Here is a 19,678-nt window from a genome sequence, read left to right as displayed (position 1 = left end):
AGCTCTGCCGAGAAGGACCTGGAAGTGCTGGTGGACAACAAGTTAAGCATGAGGTAGCAGTGTGCCCTTGTGGCCAAGAAGGCCAATGGGATCCTGGGGTGCATTAGGCAGAGTGTTGCCAGCAGGTGGAGGGAGGTGATCCTGCCCCTCTCCTCAGCCCTGGGGAGGCCTCCCCTGGAGTACTGGGTCCCGTTCTGGGCTCCCCAGTACAGGAGACACATGGCCCTACTGGAGAGAGTGCAGCAAAGGGCTACACAGATGATGAAGGGCCTGGAGCATCTCTGCTCTGAGGAAAGGCTGAGGGATCTGGGCCTGTTCAGCCTGGAGAAGAGAAGACTGAGGGGGGATGTGATCAATGTGTAGAAGTATGTGAAGGGGGGGTGTTGAGAGGATGGGGCCAGCGTCTTCTCCGTGGTGCCCAGCGATAGGATGAGAGGCAACGGGCAGAAACTGAAACACAGGAAGGTCCATCTGAACAGGAGGAAAAACTTCTTTGGTGTGAGAGTGATGGAGCCCTGGACTAGGCTGCCCGGGTCGGTTGTGGCGTCTCTTTCCTTGGAGATATTCAAAAAACCTGCCTGGATGCGATGCTGTGCAATGTGCTGCAGGTGACCGTGCTGGAGCAGGGGGGTTGGAGCAGATGATCTCCGGACGTCTCTTCCAACCTTAGCACAGCTAACAGAGGCAGCGAACAGACACAGCAGTTTGTACAGCAGTGTCTGGTCTCTGTTTGGACCTTTTGTGGACCTTGTTGAAAGTTGTGGAGGCTTTCTGGGGACCCCTGAGGAACTAGGCGGTGCTTGCTGCTAGCAGGAAAGCAGAGCTAGGCAAGGACAACTACTGGAAACCTCAACTTCTGGGAAGCTCTAGCTAGGTGTAGCTGCTGCTAAGGAGCTTTCTTGGTTGCCCCTGGTGAAAGGGAGTTGGGGCCTTTGATCCAGGTGGCCCTTGATTAGGGTGGGTCAAGCACACTGTGAGTCAGTGCTAGGCAGAGGCCTATATAAAAGCCAGGCCTAGAGTGCAGTGAGGAGGAGCTGTAGCTTGTGCAGAAGGGTGTAGGAAAGCACCTTCATTTCTTGCAGCAGTGTATGCTTCCTCAGGTGTGGTCATGATATGCTGTAGAGCACATTCCCCAGTGGCTGTTGGAGTTGCTGTATCAGCTGTGTCTGAAGCTTGGCCCCAGACAGACCCTCAGGCAGCAGATGCAGCTCTGCAGGTGTCAGGCTGCAGGGAGTGCCTGGGGCCTCTCCGTGGGGCCTGGGCTGACGGTCAGCTCTCCTGCAGGTGGTGTGCTGCAGTTGACCAGTTGCGTCACCAGGTAAAGGAGTTACTGGAGGAAGTCAGTAGGCTACGTAGCATCCAAGAAGATGAGCAAGAGATAGGGTATTCTCGGAGACCGTCCAGCTCCAGGAGTCCCCACCCCCCAACTGCAGTGGAGTTGCTGGAGGGCTCTGTACCATCACAGAATCACAAAATCACAAAATCGTTTAGGTTGGATGGGACCTCTGGAGATCATCTAGTCCAACCTCCCTGTTCAAGCAGGGTCACCTAGAGCATATTGCCCAGGATCACATCCAGACGGGTTTTGAATATCTCCAGCGAAGGAGACTCCACTACCTCTCTGGGCAACCTGTTCCAGTGCTCTGTCACCCTCACAGTGAAGAAGTTGAAGTGTAATGGTACATCATAACACTGTTGAAGAATGCTGGAAACTGGTTGCTCCCTGTAGAAGGAGAAAGGCTCTTGCTCCTCCTGAACATTTGCCTTTGAGAAACAGGTTTAGCACCCTCCAGGAGGAGGAGGAGCTGGCCATGGCTTCAAGGGAGGCAACTGGCCTGACAGACCCTGTGCTGTGTGGGAACTCCTGGAAGGAGTGGTGAGTGACTGTTGTGGGTGACTCCCTGCTGCGGGGGACAGAGGCACCTATCTGCCAACCTGACCTCTTGTCTAGAGAGGTTTGCTGCCTGCCGGGGGCTTGAATATGAGGTGTCATGGAGTCTGCCAAGGCTTGTCCATGCATTGGGCTATTACCCTCTGCTGATCTTCCATGTGGGAACTAATGGCACCAAGGGCAAACTGGATATCATCAAACAGGACTTCAGAGCTCTGGGAATGGTGGTCAAGGGTCTAGGAGCCCAGGTTGTTTTCTCCTCAATCCTGCCTGTGAGAGGGAAGGATGGGAGGCGGAGGAGACAGATTTTCCAAGTTAACAACCGGCTGCACCACTGGTATTGGTTTCTATGACCATGGGACCCTGTTTGAAGATTGACAGCTGATAGAGAGAGATAGGATCCACCTCATCAAGTGGGGCACACACGTCTTTGCCAACAGATTGGCCAGCCTGGTAAGGAGAGCTTTAAACTAGGCAAGATGGGGGAAGGGGAGTGGTATAGTGGCAGGGGAGTCAGTAAAACACCGCTCAAGTCAGGATGCCTCCAGCGGGTGCATACAGCCAGGGGAGCGCATACGGGAGGGACATGGCTATGGAGGATCCTCTTGCACCTCTCCTGAGAAACCTACATGTTCAATTGGCTCTCTGAAATGCCTGTACATCAATGCACGCAGCATGGGGAATAAGCAGGAAGAATTAGAGATCTGTGTCCAGTCGCAGGGCCATGATCTCATTGCAGTTACAGAGACATGGTGGGATAGCTTGCATGACCTGAATGCTGTCATGGATGGCTAGGTGCTTTTGAGGAAAGACAGGCCAGGAAGGCGAGGTGGTGGAGTTGCTCTTCATGTGAGGGAGCAGCTGGAATGTCTGGAGCTCTGCCTAGGGGTGGATGAAGAGCAAGTTGAGAGCCTATGGGTGAGGCTTAAAGGGCAGGGTAACATGGGTGACACTGTTGTGGGGGTTTACTACAGGCCACCTGACCAGGAAGAGGAAGTCAATGAGGCCTTCTACAGATGGCTGGAAGTAGCCTCATGCTCACAGGCCCTGGTTCTCATGGGGGACTTCAACCACCCTGACATCTGTTGGCAAGACAGCACAGCTAGGCACAAACAGTCCAGGAGGTTCCTGCAGAGGATTGATGATGATAATTTCTTGACTGAGGTGGTGGAGACACCAACAAGGAGAGGTGCAATGCTAGACCTTGTACTAACAAACAAAGAAGGTCTGGTTGGAGATGTGAAGGTTGGGGGCAGCCTTGGCTGTAGTGACCAGGAGATGGTGGAGTTCAGGATCCTGCGAGGAGGGAGCAGAGCAACAAGCAGGATCACAAGCCTAGACTTGAGGAGAGCTAACTTTGGCCTCTTCAGGGAGCTACTTGGAGGAATCTCCTGGGGTAGGGCCCTGGAAGGAAGAGGGGTCCAAGAAAGCTGGTTAATATTCAAGTATCACCTCCTCCAGGCTCAAGAGCAGTGCATCCCTCTGAGCAAGAAGTTGAGCAAAGCGGGCAGGAGACCTGCATGGATGAGCAAGGAACTCCTGACAAAACTCCAGCAGAAGAAGGAAGTGTACAGAATGTGGAAAAGGGGACAGGCGACTTGGGAGGAATACAGGGACGTTGTCAGAGCGTGCAGGGATGCGACAAGGAAGGCCAAGGCCTATGTGGAATTATATCTGGCAAGGGATGGCAAGGACAACAAGAAGGGCTTCTTCAAATACATCCATAGCAAGAGGAAGACTAGGGAAAATGTGGGTCCACTGCTGAATGGGGCAGGTGCCCTGGTGACAAAGGATACAGAGAAGGCAGCTTTATTGAATGCTGCCTTTGCTTCAGTCTTCACTGCTAAGGCCAGCCCTCAGGAATCCCTGACCCAGGAGACAAGAGAGAAAGTCTGGAGAAAGAAAGACTTTCCCTTGGTTGAGGAGGATCAGGTTAGAGATCATTTGGGCAAACCTGACATCCACAAATCCATGGACCCTAACGGGATGCACCCACGAGTGCTGAGGGAGCTGGCGGATGTTATTGCTAGGCCACTCTCCATCATCTTTGAAAGGTCCTGGAGATCAGGAGAGGTGCCTGAGGACTGGAAGAAAGCCAATGTCCCTCCAGTCTTCCAAAAGGGTAAGAAGGAGGAGCCAGGGAACTACAGGCCTGTCAGCCTCACCTCCATCCTGGGAAAGTGATGGAACAGCTCCTCCTGGAGGTCATCACTAAGCATGTGGAGGACAAGAAGGTGATCAGGAGGAGTCAGCATGGATTCACCAAAGGGAAATCATGCTTGACCAACCTGCTAGCCTTCTCTGATGGGACAAGTGGCTGGGTAGATGAGGAGAGAGCAGTGGATGTTGCCTACCTGGACTTCAGCAGGGCTTTTGACACTGTCTCCCACAACATCCTCATAGGCAAGCTGATGAAACACAGGTGAGGTGAGCAGGCAGCGAGGTGGATAGGAAATTAGCTGGATGGCCGAGCTCGGAGGGTTGTGGTCAGTGGCGCAGAGTGTAGTTGGAGGCGTGTAGCTAGCGGTGTCCCCCAGGGCTCAGTCCTGGGTCCAGTCTTGTTCAACATACTCATCAGTGACCTGGAGGAAGGCACAGAGTGCGTCCTCAGCAAGTTTGCTGATGATCCCAAACTGGGAGGAGTGGCTGATCCCCCAGGAGGCTGTGCTGCCATTCAGAGGGACGTGGACAGGCTGGAGAGCTGGGTGGAGAGGAACCTCCTGAAGTTCAACAAAGGCAAGTGCAGGGTCCTGTCCCTGGGGAGGACTAACCCCAGGCAGCAGGACAGGCTGGGGGTTGACCTACTGGAAAGCAGCTGTGCAGGGAAGGACCTGGGAGTGCTGGTGGACAACAAGTGAAGCATGAGGCAGCAATGTGCCCTTGTGGCCAAGAAGACCAGTGGGATCCTGGGGTGCATGAGGCAGAGTGTTGCCAGCAGGTGGAGGGAGGTGATCCTGCCCCTCTACTCGGCCCTTCTCCGTGGTGCCCAGTGACAGGACAAGAGGCATCGGGCACAAACTAAAACACAGGAAGGTCCAGCTGAACCTGAGGAAAAACTTCTTTGGTGTGAGGGTGACTGAGCACTGGACTAGGCTGCCCAGAGAGGTAGTGGAGTCTCCTTTGCTGGAGATATTCAAAACCCGCCTGGATGTGATGCTGGGCAATGTGCTGTAGGTGACCCTGCTGGAGCAGGGGGGTTGGAGGAGAAGATCTCCAGAGATCTCTTCCAACCTTGGCCATTCTGCAAACCTCAACCATTCTGTGATATTGATTGGGATCCCTAGAGACACCGGCTGCTGCAGAGTTGACTCCTGACAGGATGTGAGGGCATCCTGCTCCCCGTGAGCCCCAGGGCTGATCTCATGGATCTCCCTTCCGGGGCAACGCTGCATTCTGTCCTTCTGCCCGACTCGCGCCGTTTCCGCGTTTCTGTCCGGCACTGAACACTCAGACGGCCCCTTAAGTTCAACCCCAGGCGGTTGCTTTTCGGAGCAAATCTGCATCCCCTGGCGCTGGGCTCCATGGAAACGTCCTCCTCCGTGGCCTGGTCGGGAGCCTGGCAGGCAGGACGCGCTGGGGGAGGATGGCGGGGAGGGAGCCGCGACCCCCGCGGGTGCTGAGTACCACTGCGGGTTCTAGTCTGGCGACGTGTCTGCTTCGGTAGGTCTGAGCTTTCAGGAAGTGTGTTGAGAACAAGCAGGAAGTGCTCGGAGCAGAGTCGGATTCGGCAGCAGGGGAGCGTTGACCGGGGCGCGATTTGGAGCCGTGCCAGCCCCAGCATTGCCCGCACTCCTTGGGGCGGACTTCTGGACGGGCCCCGTGCCAGCTGGAGCATCCTGCCCAGGTAGGGACCGCTTGGCATGGTGAGATGCCACGAGTGGGAAAAGACTGGCTGAGGAACGGGATAGCGAGAAGCGGGATGTTTTGCATGGTGCAAAAAGTGCTCCCTGCCCTCCTCCCGTGGGAATTTCCTGCTCCTGTCGCTGCATGCGTGCTTCCTGCTGGCATCTGGACTTCGGGGCCCTTCCAGGCTGGGGGACGCACCTGAGGACTGCAGAGGCAGCGCGGCCGGGGAGAGGGGGGGGCTCGCTGGGCCGGGGGACCCCCGCTGCTCCGGTGTCACCGCAGCTCGGCTGCCACCTGGGAAGCCAAGCAGGCGGTTTGCGCCGCAGGGACTCTGCCTTCCCCAGGCTGGGAAGGAGCGGTGCGCGGCCGCGACGGCATGCGCCGCCGTCCCCCGTGGCCGGGAGCCCGCTGTGTGCCCTGGCACTGCCCCGCTCGGCAGTTCCTCTGCTCTGAGCTTTAAACGGATGTTTTCTTCCTTCTCCGACTGCTGGACGTGGCAAAACCTCCCCCGCGGTGCTGAGCTCTCGCCTGCTCCGGCTGGGTCCTTCCCCCCCGCCTGGCGCTGGGGAGGCTGGAGGGGACGAGAGGGGCCAGCCGCGGCCAGCGCAGGGAGCGACGCGGTCCCGGCTCGGCTGCCCCCGGCCCCTCGGGGTGCTCGTCCCCAGCCGGCCCCCGGCTTTGCAGGCAGCTTTGAAGCGGCTGCAAGAGGCTGAACCGGAAAGAGCGCTGCGTGCATGGTCTGGAGAGACATGACGGCAGCTCTGAGCCTGGGGGGAGCCGCGGCCGGGGCAGAAATCCCGGTGGGCAGGAGCAGCTCAGGTGCTTTCCCGCACCGGACAGAGGTGAGGAGCCCCTTGCTGCGGGGTCTTGCAGGCGTTGAAAGCTTGCACGGCTCGAAAAGCAGCGGGATGAATTCGAAGGAGCGGGCTGGCCCTGCGCTGCCGGGCGCCGCGTGGCTCCCGCCTGCCCGGTCCCTGCTGCCCGGGACGGGGCGTGAGCGAGGCTCGGCGCAGCCGTGCCCATCGTCCGCAGGGTCCCCGCGAGCCGGGGGCAGCGGGCGCTGGGCCAGGCTGTGACTCAGCCCGACTGGCACCACGTGTGCCCAGCGCCCGTTGGAGGAGGGACGGGGACGCGTCCAGCCTGGAGCCCTGCTCCTAGCGCAAGTCATGGGCCGCCAGCCCAGCAGCGGCGCCTGGGGAGGGGGACGGGGTGGCTCGGCCGCGGGACGGGCATGGCTGCCGGGGGACCTCGCCAGCCTCTCGTCTCCCAGCCGCGGCGGAAGAGCCCAAGCAGCCGCGGACGGTCCCAGACCGCTGCTCTTGCCAGCTGCCCGCAGCCGTGCTGAAAGCAAGGGAATGGGGTCAGCCGTGGAGCACCTGCGGCAGCAAGCACTCATGTATGCTTAGTGTAGCATAGGCCTATATATATATATATGAATTACGTGGCCATATACCACAGAGAATATATGCTGGCACTTGATTCTACTGGTAGCTATATAAAACAGGCCACATATGTGCTGGTGCTGGGTTCCCGTAGTGGATACGGGCGTCCCGGCGCGCCTGTGCCGGCGCTGGGTTCCCGTAGTGGATATGTGCATCCCGGTGCACCTGTGCTGGGGCCGAGTTCCCGCTGTGCATGTGGACATCCCGGTGCATCTGCTTCCTTAGTACGGTAGATACCCGCAGTGTGGTGCGTACGCACTGCTGTTGATATCGCTCGGTCCCTGCAGAACGTATGCTGCGATGTGCTGCTTCTCAGCAGGGCTGCACCTCGCTGGGGCGAAGGCCGTGCTGCGCCCCTCACCAGCGATGCACGCAAGCCGTCGCTCTCCCCGCTGGGCCATTCCCAGGCGAGGGGCTCCGGCATCGCGCCTGCATCTCGCACCCCCCTATGGTGGGTGTGTTGTGTCACCACGCTGGTGCTCTGCAAGGACAGGCGGCAGCAGCAGAGGGGCACTGCAGTGGATTTCTCCGGGCGCACCCTGGTTCACCTCCGCTTTTGGAGAGCCCGGGGCCCCTTTGTGCTGTGGCGCTTGCCCCATCACCGCCACGACGGGGTCGCTCAGCTGAGGGATCCCCGGACCCATCCTGTGAGCAAACATCTCCCGGCCTTGGGGCTGTTTGGCTCTGCTTCCCTCCTCCTGTGGCCAGAAGATCTTGCTTTGCAGGAAAGCCGGCCTGGCTCCTTCCCCCAAGCTTGTGGTTGTCCAGGCTTCATGCCCAGTCGAAGTGACGCAGCCTGGGAACCTGCGTCCTGCCCTGCTCTGCTGCCACGTCCCCCCTCACCTCCCCAGGCCTCGCTTCCCCTCTGGGGAAAGGCGAATTGCTGCCAGCTTCCTTGTTTAGAAGCCTGGAGCAGAAGGGTGTCATCACTGCTATTGCACTTTTGTTTTCATGACCTCCAGCCCCTGATTGCCTTGGTAGGACGCACGGGGCCCCGAGGCGATGGCGGTGGGGAGCCAGTGGCGTTGATACAGCAGGTCGAGAAGGGCCATCTCGGTACGGTCCCTCCCGTGGCACCAGGCTGGGCCAGGCGCCCGGCTCTTCAGCTGGCCGCTCGTGGGTGCGCTGCGCGGGATGGCTCCCCTGCGGCGCTGTGTTGTCATCTTCCTGGACTTCAGCAGGGCTTTTGACACTGTCTCCCACAACATCCTCATAGGCAAGCTGATGAAACAGAGGTGAGGTGAGCAGGCAGCGAGGTGGATAGGAAATTAGCTGGATGGCCAAGCTCGGAGGGTTGTGGTCAGTGGTGCAGAGTCTAGTTGGAGGCGTGTAGCTAGCGGTGTCCCCCAGGGCTCAGTCTTGGGTCCAGTCTTGTTCAACATACTCATCAGTGACCTGGAGGAAGGCACAGAGTGCGTCCTCAGCAAGTTTGCTGATGATCCCAAACTGGGAGGAGTGGCTGATCCCCCAGGAGGCTGTGCTGCCATTCAGAGGGACGTGGACAGGCTGGAGAGCTGGGTGGAGAGGAACCTCCTGAAGTTCAGCAAAGGCAAGTGCAGGGTCCTGCACCTAGCGAGAACTAACCCCAGGCAGCAGGACAGGCTGGGGGTTGACCTGCTGGAAAGCAGCTCTGCCGAGAAGGAGCTGAGAGTGCTGGTGGACAACAAGGTGACCATGAGGCAGCAATGTGCCCTTGCAAGACCAATGGTCTCCTGGGGTGCATGAGGCAGAGTGTTGCCAGCAGGTGGAGGGAGGTGATCCTGCCCCTCTCCTCAGCCCTGGGGAGGCCTCCCCTGGAGTACTGGGTCCAGTGCTGGGCTCCCCAGGGCAAGAGAGACATGGAGCTCCTGGAGAGAGTGCAGCAAAGGGCTACACAGATGATGAAGGGCCTGGAGCATCTCTGCTCTGAGGAAAGGCTGAGGGATCTGGGCCTGTTCAGCCTGGAGAAGAGAAGACTGAGGGGGGGGGATCTTATCTCCGAGGGGAGGGTGTCAAGAAAGCTAAGGCAGACTCTTCTCAGTGTAGGATGAGAGGCAACGGGCACAAGCTGAGACACAGGAAAGTCCATCTGAACATGAGGAAAAACTTCTTTGGTGTGAGAGTGACAGAGCACCGGCACAGGTTGCCCAGAGCGGTTGTGGAGTCTCCTTCCTTGGAGATATGTAAAACCCGCCTGGATGCGATGCTGTGCAATGTGCTGTAGGTGACCCTGCTGGAGCAGGGGGGCTGAAGCAGATGGTCTCCAAAGGTCCTTTCCAACCCCAACCGTTCTGCACTTCTGTTCCCTGCACTGTCCAGCGTGGGGGAAAAAACAGCCCCATGAGAACCGGTGTCTCGTGAAATGAGCTTGGCCCTGCGGCAGGCCTGAAGTGTCGGGATGGGCGTCCGGCCGCGAGTCTGTGAAGGGCGAGTGCTGGGCTGCGGTTTCCTCCGCACTGCTGCTCAGCGCGTGCTGTGCGTCCCTCCCCTCCGGCCTGGCAGCGGCGGAGGAGGTGCTGCGCCGGGGGGCTGCGGCCAACCCGGCGCCCCTGCCCCAGGAAGGAACCGCTGCAGCCCGGAGATGTGCCAGCCCCCGCCGAGGTTTGAGCCCCGAGCGGTTTGGCGAGTGACGGTGGCGGGCCGGTGGCTCGTGGCAGCAGCAGGGTGGGCTCTGGGGAGACCCCCGTTCCCTCCAGCTTTGCACGGTGCCTTGCACAGCCTGGCCCCTCTGGGGACGGAGGCAGCCGCAGGGGAGGGAAGATTTGGGCTTGGTGGGTGACAGCGTTGCTGGCACCGTCTGTGGTTCTGCCGCTGCCACGGGGGAGGCTGCTCGGGGTGGGCAGAGGAAGCGGAGCTGGTGCTGGCGCAGTTGCAGCGGTTGATAGAGGATGAGATAAGGCATCAGTGAGCACAGCTGGGGGTGACGAAAGGACTTCTCTAATTGCACGCGTTGCACAGGCCTGCTCCTACCCGGGGCAGCAACCCCGTCGCTGGGGCGCTGCTGGAGAGGACGCTGAGGCCCCGGGTGCAACGGGACCCCGACGGCGTGGTGGTGGCACGCGAGCCAGGGGATGCCCCCCAGCAGCCGGAGAGGTGCCGGAGGTGGTCCCTGGCCGGGGCGCCGTGCCTGCCGAATGCGGGGCGGGCTGGGGACCCCACGGCGCGATGCAGGGTGCACCCACGGCACGATGCAGGGTGCACCCCTGGCGCAATGCAGGATGCACCTGCATCCTCGGGGCCCTGGGGACAAGAGGTAAACCCAGATGGGCACGCAGAAGCCCGCAAGCTATTGCTTGGGAGCTGAGCCGCTGTCACCCCCCCGCCCCAGGCTGTGCGTGCCCGCGGTGCCGGGTGCCAGCTCCATGGCGCAGCCGAGCTGGGAGCCACCCCGCACGCCCCGGCCTGGCTGCCGCGCTCCCGGTAATGTATGGATGCTTGTGGCTCGTTCCCATGGAAATGCCTGCTGAGAAATGAGGTCAGCCCGACCCGGAGCAGAGCCAGCGTTGGCTCCTCGGCTCCCGCTGCGCCACCAAAGCAGCCGGGGAGGGCGAGGGCTGCCGGGGGGATGTTTTCCGGTGGTGGCCGAGCTCGGGGACAGCTCTCGTGTGCGGCCCTTGGCGGCAGGGGCTTTGGGGAAGGGCCGCACGCTGCTCTCCTCACCCCAAACCGGCCTCGCAGCGGGCTTTAATGCAGGGCGGGGGGGAAACGGTGCCGGACAGCGCTGGGATGCGTTAGACGAAACGGCAACGGTCCGAGGAGCTTCCTGGGTGCGGACTTGGGTGCTGGGAAGCACTGGAGCCGGCACCCAAGGGCGACGCGGAAAGCCGGGACGGAGGGGCAAGGTCTCCTTACGGCTCTGCCGGGCCAGCGAGCGCGGCCCGTCCCTCTGCCATCGCCACCGCCCGGCGGGACCCGCGGAGCCGAGTCTTCGTCCCAACTTGAAGCCCTCGGGCGGGAATTTTCCCTGCGGGATACCCCCGGGAGAGGGTTTTGCTAGGCTGCGCCCCGGCCGGCCAGGCGGGTTGGGGAGCGGCGGTGTCCCCCGGCGCCGGGAGCATCCTCTCGGCACCTTCTCCCTACTGCGCCGAGCTCGCCTTGCCCGTGGCGGCGCCGGGAGTTCAGGGCTGCTGAATCCTTTCTTGCTCTTTTCCTTTTATACCCAAAGCAACTTCCTCTGACTTCCTGCTCTTAAAAACGCTATCGCTCTGGAGATTTCTATTTATTACCCATCGCCCTGCATTTGTTCCGGGAGGCAGGAAACAGCGGTGGAGCGGGTCGCCTCTGCGGGGCCGGCGGCTGCCCGTGTCCCCGCACCCGGTTCCTGCGCTGCCGGTCCGGCCGAGCGCCCACGCTGCGGCCCCCCGCACCCCTCCGGCGGAGGGCTGGAAGCAAATCTGTTTGCCCGGAGGCAAACAAGGCGAGGAAGCGGGACAGACGCCGGGGCGGGGGGGGGACCTGAAGTTGTTTAGACTAGAGAAGGGGAAAAAAAAAAAAACCCCGATAGGAGACCCAGACTTCAAGGCTGCAGCCGGCTTCGGGCGCCCCTGGGGACCGGATAAGGAGCCGGAGCTTCCGTAGCAGTGGGGGACGATGCTGCTGGACGCTAGGACGTGTTTTGAGGCCGGCAAAGCGCTGGCGTAGCCTGTGCAAGGTGAAGCCTTCGCCGCGGGAAGCTCGGCGGAGCGGGCTGGGCTGGGAGGCTGGGGCTGGTTTCGGTGCATTCGACCCCTTGGGGCTGGCCGTCCCCCTTTCGGGGCAAGGCGCTGTACAAAGGAGGCTGCAGGCGCTGGTGGCTCGTCTCGAGCCCCGGAGCCGCCCGGTGAAGCCCAGCGCCGCAGGGGGCACCCGCGCGGGGCCGCTTGTCCCCGGGGCGGGATGGTCCCCGCGGTGGCAGCTGCATCGCGCCCTCCAGCTCCTCGATGGAGCAAGCTGACGCCTTGGACGCGCCGTGGGCTCGTCGCGGCCGCCGCGGAGCCGGCACCGTGCCGCTGGGGCGGCGGGCATCCGGCGAGCCGGCCACCCGTATTTTGAAAGGAAGGGAAATCTGGTGCAAAGCCTGCAATGGCCTAACGCAGCTCTGCTCCGCGTCCCCCCGCAGCGTTCCCGCTAAAGAGGAGGTCCCCGTCCCCGACGGAGGAGCCGGCGCCTCCGCCGCCCCGCCGGCCCCGCTTGCCCGCCCCAAGCCGCCGCCGGAGCTGCCCGCCGAGCCCAGCCGTCCCTTCGTGCCCCAGTTCGGTGAGTAGCCGCGAGGGTCCGGGCTCTGGGCCGGCTGCGGGGTCGGGGCTGGCGCTGGGTGCCGGCGGCTCCGGCTGCCCCGGGTTCGCGGCACGGTGACTGCCGCTCCCCCCCGGCAGAGAAGCAAAGCGAGAGGAGGGGGAAGGAAAACCAAAAAGCCGCTCTGAAGAACAAACTGCGGGAAAAACGTCCCGGAAATACCCCCGGCGAGGCGGCGGGGGCCGTGGCACGGCCGGGCCGCCGTGACGAAAGGGACTTTGCCCTTCTGCAGTGTTTTCCCAAGCCCTTGATAAAACCCGCTGGGTGGCAGCGAAGGAGAAGCTGTTTGCCCAGGGCAGAGCTGGGCGGCCGGCCGGGTCCCGCGCCGCCCGCCGTCGCGCTCAGCGTCGCCCGCCTGGGATTTCTTTTTCGTCTTTGCAGATGACTCGGACTACGACGACTCCAGCTGGGAGGAGGAAGTAGCCGCTCCGGCCGGAGGAGGGATGGCCGACAAGGTCGGTGGGGCTTTCCCGGCCGCTGGGCGCCGGCTCGCTCCGCCGCAGGCGACTCGCGCAGCTCTGCGGACGCCGACGAGGGCTGGGCAGGAGGAGGGCTGCGGCGGCGGCAAGGAGCCGGCGGCAGGACCGGCGGGGAGGGAGGGCAGAGCCACACGGGGCGCCGGGAGACCCTGCCGTCCCTGCCACATCCTCTGCACCGGGTGCGCGCTAGCGGGCAGCTGCAGCATCGCAGCCTAAATTCAGTCCCTGCCTGCAGCATTCGTGTGGACCGGCCAGGCTGAGCTCGGCTCGGTCCGGACTGGAGTTTGCAGCATCCTGAGATACCCCGGAGCCCAAACCCCTGCGGCGAGGGGTGACAAACCCACCTGGCAGCCCCAGGCCAGTCGCGCCGGACCACCTCCTCCTGTGGCCTCCCACCCCGGCTAGCGCCGCCGTCACCCGCCACGGTGCATGCAAGCGCCGGCGTGCTCCTCGCCATCAAGGGCGAAACAGAGAATTTCTCAGTAAAACCCAGCAGAGACATTTTGGATTATAAATAACCTGCCTAGCGCACCGCTCCTCCCTGCGCCCGCGCTTCGGGGCCGGCCAGCGCTGGGTGGGAAGCCCGCGAGGGCATCTCGGCGCTGCCGCCATCCGCGGGCCTGGGAAACGTGCGCTGAGATTTTTGGCCTTCTTGCATGCAACTCTCTCCCGTGCGTGCTGGGGGGCTGGAGAGGGCCAGGGCAGAGCTGCGCCCCTGGGGCAGGCCAGCGGGACCCTGCAGCGGGCCGGGGCGCCGGGCAGCTGGCTGGAGAGCGGGTGTCTGTCCCAGCCAGGCTGCGGCTGGGAAGGGCTTTGGGGCCGACGGCGGTGGCGGCGGGGGGCACAGAGGTGGCTGCCTGTCGCACTCGCCCCGTCTGTCCCCACAGGAGGATGCCGAGCCCGGGACGGGACGGCCGCGGTCGCTGCGCATCAACAGCCTCTTCAGCGAGGACGAACTCATCGAGGACTACTACGATGCACCACCAGCCAAGTACGGACTGTTCCTACCCCTGTGTGTGTCCGTGCACCTGTGTGTGTGCAGGCACAGGCAGGGGATGTGCATGAGTGTGCAGGGACGCGTGTGCATGAGGGTGTGTGTGTGCAGGTGTGTGCAGGCACAGGCAGGGGACGTGCGTGTGTGGGTGTGGGCAGGGTCGTGTGTGCACAAGGGTGTGAGTGTGCAGGTGTGTGCAGGCACAGGCAGGGGATGTGCATAACTGGGCAAGAGGCATCTGTGTGTGCATGCGTGCACAGTTAGGATTCACTTCTGCATGGGTGTGCGTGTGTGTGCGCGAACGGCGGTGCGTCCGCATACATGCTCAGTTAGAAGGCATAAGAATCTGCATGTGGGCAGGGGATGCTTGTGCGTGAGCGTCCATGTGCAGGGGTGCGTGTGTGTGTACGCGTATGCATGGAGAGTGAGGGGTGCTGCTGGCCGGGGGTTGAGCACAGCAGAGGGTGCGTGTGCAGGGGTGCGTGTGTGTGTACGCGTGTGCATGGAGAGTGAGGGGTGCAGCTGGCTGGGGGGGTGTGCACGGCAGAGGGTGCGTGTGCAGGTGTGTGTGTGTGTGTACGTGTGTGCATGGAGAGTGAGGGGTGCTGCTGGCCGGGGGGGTGTGCACGGGAGAGGGTGCGTGTGCAGGGGTGTGTGTGTGTGTGTACGTGTGTGCATGGAGAGTGAGGGGTGCTGCTGGCCGGGGGGTGTGCACGGCAGAGGGTGCGTGTGCAGGGGGGTGTGTGTGTGTGTACGTGTGTGCATGGAGAGTGAGGGGAGCTGCTGTCCGGGGGGTGTGCACGGCAGAGGGTGCGTGTGCAGGTGTGTGTGTGTGTGTACATGTGTGCATGGAGAGTGAGGGGTGCTGCTGGCCGGGGGGGTGTGCACGGCAGAGGGTGCGTGTGCAGGGGTGTGTGTGTGTGTACGTGTGTGCATGGAGAGTGAGGGGTGCTGCTGGCCGGGGGGGTGTGCACGGCAGAGGGTGCGTGTGCAGGGGGGTGTGTGTGTGTACGTGTGTGCATGGAGAGTGAGGGGTGCTGCTGGCCGGGGGGGTGTGCACGGGAGAGGGTGCGTGTGCAGGGGTGTGTGTGTGTGTGTACGTGTGTGCATGGAGAGTGAGGGGTGCTGCTGTCCGGGGGGTGTGCACGGCAGAGGGTGCGTGTGCAGGGGTGTGTGTGTGTGTGTACGTGTGTGCATGGAGAGTGAGGGGTGCTGCTGGCCGGGGGGGTGTGCACGGCAGAGGGTGCGTGTGCAGGGGTGTGTGTGTGTGTGTACGTGTGTGCATGGAGAGTGAGGGGTGCTGCTGGCCGGGGGGGTGTGCACGGCAGAGGGTGCGTGTGCAGGGGTGTGTGTGTGTGTGTACGTGTGTGCATGGAGAGTGAGGGGTGCTGCTGGCCGGGGGGGTGTGCACGGCAGAGGGTGCGTGTGCAGGGGTGTGTGTGTGTGTACGTGTGTGCATGGAGAGTGAGGGGTGCTGCTGGCTGGGGGGTGTTCACGGCAGAGGGTGCGTGTGCAGGGGGGTGTGTGTACGTGTGTGCATGGAGAGTGAGGGGTGCTGCTGGCCGGGGGGGTGTGCACGGCAGAGGGTGCGTGTGCAGGGGTGTGTGTGTGTGTGTACGTGTGTGCATGGAGAGTGAGGGGTGCTGCTGGCCGGGGGGGTGTGCACGGCAGAGGGTGCGTGTGCAGGGGTGTGTGTGTGTGTACGTGTGTGCATGGAGAGTGAGGGGTGCTGCTGGCTGGGGGGGTTGTGCACGGCAGAGGGTGCGTGTGCAGGGGTGTGTGTGTGTGTACGTGTGTGCATGGAGAGTGAGGGGTGCTGCTGGCTGGGGGGTGTGCACGGCAGAGGGTGCGTGTGCAGGGGTGTGTGTGTGTGTGTGTACGTGTGTGCATGGAGAGTGAGGGGTGCTGCTGGCCGGGGGGGTGTGCACGGCAGAGGGTGCGTGTGCAGGGGTGTGTGTGTGTGTACGTGTGTGCATGGAGAGTGAGGGGTGCTGCTGGCTGGGGGGTGTTCACGGCAGAGGGTGCGTGTGCAGGGGGGTGTGTGTGTGTACGTGTGTGCATGGAGAGTGAGGGGTGCTGCTGGCTGGGGGGGTTGTGCACGGCAGAGGGTGCGTGTGCAGGGGTGTGTGTGTGTGTACGTGTGTGCATGGAGAGTGAGGGGTGCTGCTGGCTGGGGGGTGTGCACGGCAGAGGGTGCGTGTGCAGGGGTGTGTGTGTGTGTGTGTACGTGTGTGCATGGAGAGTGAGGGGTGCTGCTGGCCGGGGGGGTGTGCACGGCAGAGGGTGCGTGTGCAGGGGTGTGTGTGTGTGTGTACGTGTGTGCATGGAGAGTGAGGGGTGCTGCTGGCCGGGGGGTGTTCACGGCAGAGGGTGCGTGTGCAGGGGTGTGTGTGTGTGTGTACGTGTGTGCATGGAGAGTGAGGGGTGCTGCTGTCCGGGGGGTGTTCACGGCAGAGGGTGCGTGTGCAGGGGTGTGTGTGTGTGTACGTGTGTGCATGGAGAGTGAGGGGTGCTGCTGTCCGGGGGGTGTGCACGGGAGAGGGTGCGTGTGCAGGGGTGTGTGTGTGTGTACGTGTGTGCATGGAGAGTGAGGGGTGCTGCTGTCCGGGGGGGTGTGCACGGCAGAGGGTGTGTGTGCAGGGGTGCGTGTGTGTGTGTACGTGTGTATGGAGAGTGAGGGGTGCTGCTGGCCGGGGGGTGTGCACAGCAGAGGGTGCGTGTGCAGGGGTGTGTGTGTGTGTACGTGTGTGCATGGAGAGTGAGGGGTGCTGCTGGCCGGGGGGTGTGCATGGCAGAGGGTGCGTGTGCAGGGGTGTGTGTGTGTGTGTACGTGTGTGCATGGAGAGTGAGGGGTGCTGCTGGCCGGGGGGTGTGCACGGCAGAGGGTGCGTGTGCAGGGGTGTGTGTACGTGTGTGCATGGAGAGTGAGGGGTGCTGCTGGCCGGGGGGTGTGCACGGCAGAGGGTGCGTGTGCAGGGCTGTGTGTGTGTGTGTACGTGTGTGCATGGAGAGTGAGGGGTGCTGCTGGCCGGGGGGGTGTGCACGGCAGAGGGTGCGTGTGCAGGGGTGTGTGTGTGTGTGTACGTGTGTGCATGGAGAGTGAGGGGTGCTGCTGGCCGGGGGGTGTTCACGGCAGAGGGTGCGTGTGCAGGGGTGTGTGTGTGTGTACGTGTGTGCATGGAGAGTGAGGGGTGCTGCTGGCCGGGGGGGTGTGCACGGCAGAGGGTGCGTGTGCAGGGGTGTGTGTGTGTGTGTGTAAGTGTGTGCATGGAGAGTGAGGGGTGCTGCTGGCCGGGGGGGTGTGCACGGCAGAGGGTGCGTGTGCAGGGCTGTGTGTGTGTGTGTACGTGTGTGCATGGAGAGTGAGGGGTGCTGCTGGCCGGGGGGGTGTGCACGGCAGAGGGTGCGTGTGCAGGGGTGTGTGTGTGTGTACGTGTGTGCATGGAGAGTGAGGGGTGCTGCTGGCCGGGGGGGTGTGCACCACAGAGCGTGTGCAGAAATGTGTGGTGCTGCGACTTGTTCCCTGGAAAGTGATATTGCCTAGAAACGCAAGCTGCGCTGCATCCATGCAGACCCCCGGGCTTCGGGTTTACCCAGTAAAATAACCCCCTCGATTCGCAGATGTGGAAGCGGACGGCAGCTGCTGCTGCCCTCGTGCCCTGTCCAAAAGTCACGCTGTTTCTTGCGGAGCGCAGCCACGTGTCTGAATTTGGCCACGCTTTTCAAATTAAGTGCCTCAAACCTGCTGTTTGCGACCCGCACATTTTCAGGAGGCTTGCAAAGGCTTTGCTTGAACAATCATTAACCCGCGCTGGTTAATTATTGTTTCGTCACCTTGCTGGCTGCTGGTAAGGCTCGGTCCCCGGCCAGCCCTGGTTGCGCAGCCTTCCCCGCGGCTCCTGCCTGCGGGGCCGGGTATAGTGGTGGGATTTCAGCCCACCAGCAGCTCCCTGGGTGTCGGGTCAGGGAGCAGGGGCAGGGGGCCGCCTGGACCGGAGGGAGCACCAGCGCGCCGACGTGCACGCCGGGAGCAGGGGCCACGCTTGCAAAGGGCTCCCAGCGCCGGCGCTGGCTTGGAGCAAGGGCAGGGCAGGGGGTCCGGCCGTGTGCACGGTCTCAGCGCCGAGCAGCCCCTCACCAGCCGGCCCCCTGTCCCCAGCAGCGGCAGCGACGCCGGGGCCGTGGCCACCTCCGCCTCCTGCGGGGCCGGTGCGCCCGGAGACGCTGTGCAGGGCCCGGATGCCGCTGGCCAGCTCTCGCCCATCATCAAAGCCGGGTGGTTGGACAAGAACCCGCCGCAGGGGTGAGTAACGGGCCGGGACCCCCGCGGCGGCCGGGGTGCCCCTGGCGCTGCAGGGGTTGCAGCGATCGAGCAGCGATTGCAAATCGGGATCGTCATCCTGCCGGGGTGCTTTCGGCGGCCGCCGCGGCGCTCAGCTCACGGGTTTCGTTGTGGCCCGGAGGGAGGCAGCGGCCGGGAGAGCCGCGGCGCGTTGATAGCGAAGCCACCCGGGGACCCTCGGCCATCGGGGCGCAAACCGCCGCCGGTTCAACCCCGCCGAGCTGACAGCCCCGGCGGTCCCTTGCCAGGTCCTACATCTACCAGAAGCGCTGGGTGAAGCTGGATGCCGACTACCTGCGCTATTTTGACAGTGAGAAGGTGAGCGGGGAGGAAGGATGCGCGCGTTCGCGGGCCGGAGGTGGAAAGGCCATGAGACGCGGTGGCGCGAGGGGCTCCGTCCTGGGCGGACGGGCCAGGTTCACCTGCCGGAGGAGCCAACAGAAGGGATGGGGGCCAGGAGCTGGGGTGACACCGGTACTGGGGTGGGAGGTGGGATGCGGTTGAGCCTCCCAGACCCCTCATGCTCTCAGCGTTGTGCGCCCCGGGCGATGCCCGTCTCCTGTCTCGCTGCGGCTGCGGTGGTGACCAGCGCGTTTCCTTTCCCCATGTCCTGCCCAAGGATGCCTACTCCAAGAGGTTCATCCCCGTGTCCTCCATCTCCCGCATAGCCAGCGTTGGGGACCAGAAGTTCGAGGTCATCACCAACAACCGCAACTTCGTGTTTCGGGCTGAGAGCGATGGTGAGCACCCCGCTGCGGGTCCTGCTGCGGAGGGGCGCAGGAGATGCTTGCCCTGCCCCGCGGGCCGAGCGTGCTGCTTTCACTGGCTGAAAGGCAAAGGCTGGTCCTGAAACCTGCCCTCGGACCTGTCCGCGGCCGCCCCCGGGCCGCCGGCCGGCTGCTCTCCATCCTCCCGGTAGCCCAGCAGAGGTGGCTCTGACCGTGTCCCCGCAGCGGATCGCAACGAGTGGATCCGGATGCTGCAGCAGATCACGGAGGAGCGGAAGAGCAAGGCCCTGGAGAGGATGTCCATGCTGCAGACCATCAACGGCACCATGGACTTGGTGGACAAGAGCGGCTTCCTGGAGCTGCGAGGCTTTAAGAACAAGCTGTTTGTGGCGGTGGCGGGGGACAAAGTTTTCCTCTACAAGAACTCGGAGGTGGGTGTCCGTGGGAGCTGGGGGCTGCGCCGGCGGCTGGGGGTCGGGGCCAGCCCACGCGCACGGGTCCCGCTGCCCTCCCGCACCTCCGCACCCGCTCTCGCCCCCCGCCAGGACTATCGGCTGGGCATCGGGATCACCTACATTGAGATGAACGTGGGGAACGTCAAGGAGGTGGACCGCAGGGGCTTCGACCTCACGACGCCTTACCGCATCTTCAGGTGAGGCAGAGGGACGCTGGGGCTGCCGAGCCCGGTGGGGACCGCGTCCTT

At 63.0% G+C, this 19,678-nt stretch overlaps 1 protein-coding gene across 13 annotated transcripts in view; it reads left to right on the top strand.

Moving 5' to 3' along the window:
• ARAP1 (ArfGAP with RhoGAP domain, ankyrin repeat and PH domain 1) overlaps window positions 1-19,678 on the top strand; it is a 59,099-nt gene that overhangs the window by 20,307 nt on the left and 19,114 nt on the right. For 6 of the 13 annotated variants that reach the window (XM_068930849.1, XM_068930848.1, XM_068930847.1 and 3 more), the window contains exons 3-11: window positions 5,556-5,735; window positions 12,257-12,393; window positions 12,814-12,935; window positions 13,799-13,902; window positions 18,065-18,208; window positions 18,496-18,565; window positions 18,867-18,987; window positions 19,201-19,406; window positions 19,521-19,627. In XM_068930849.1, the coding sequence (XP_068786950.1) occupies window positions 5,556-5,735; window positions 12,257-12,393; window positions 12,814-12,935; window positions 13,799-13,902; window positions 18,065-18,208; window positions 18,496-18,565; window positions 18,867-18,987; window positions 19,201-19,406; window positions 19,521-19,627 (1,191 nt within the window). Of the gene's footprint in view, window positions 1-5,555; window positions 5,736-6,560; window positions 6,580-11,411; window positions 11,810-12,256; window positions 12,394-12,813; window positions 12,936-13,798; window positions 13,903-18,064; window positions 18,209-18,495; window positions 18,566-18,866; window positions 18,988-19,200; window positions 19,407-19,520; window positions 19,628-19,678 lie in introns of those variants that run through there. The other 7 variants (XM_068930853.1, XM_068930852.1, XM_068930859.1 and 4 more) reach the window with 5 other exon arrangements.

The sequence above is a fragment of the Struthio camelus genome, chromosome 1 (assembly GCF_040807025.1).
Source record: "Struthio camelus isolate bStrCam1 chromosome 1, bStrCam1.hap1, whole genome shotgun sequence".
NCBI classification, from domain to species: Eukaryota; Metazoa; Chordata; class Aves; order Struthioniformes; family Struthionidae; genus Struthio; species Struthio camelus.
The sequence above is the reverse complement of the archived record's forward strand: the minus strand, read 5'-3'. Positions and strand labels throughout refer to the sequence as shown.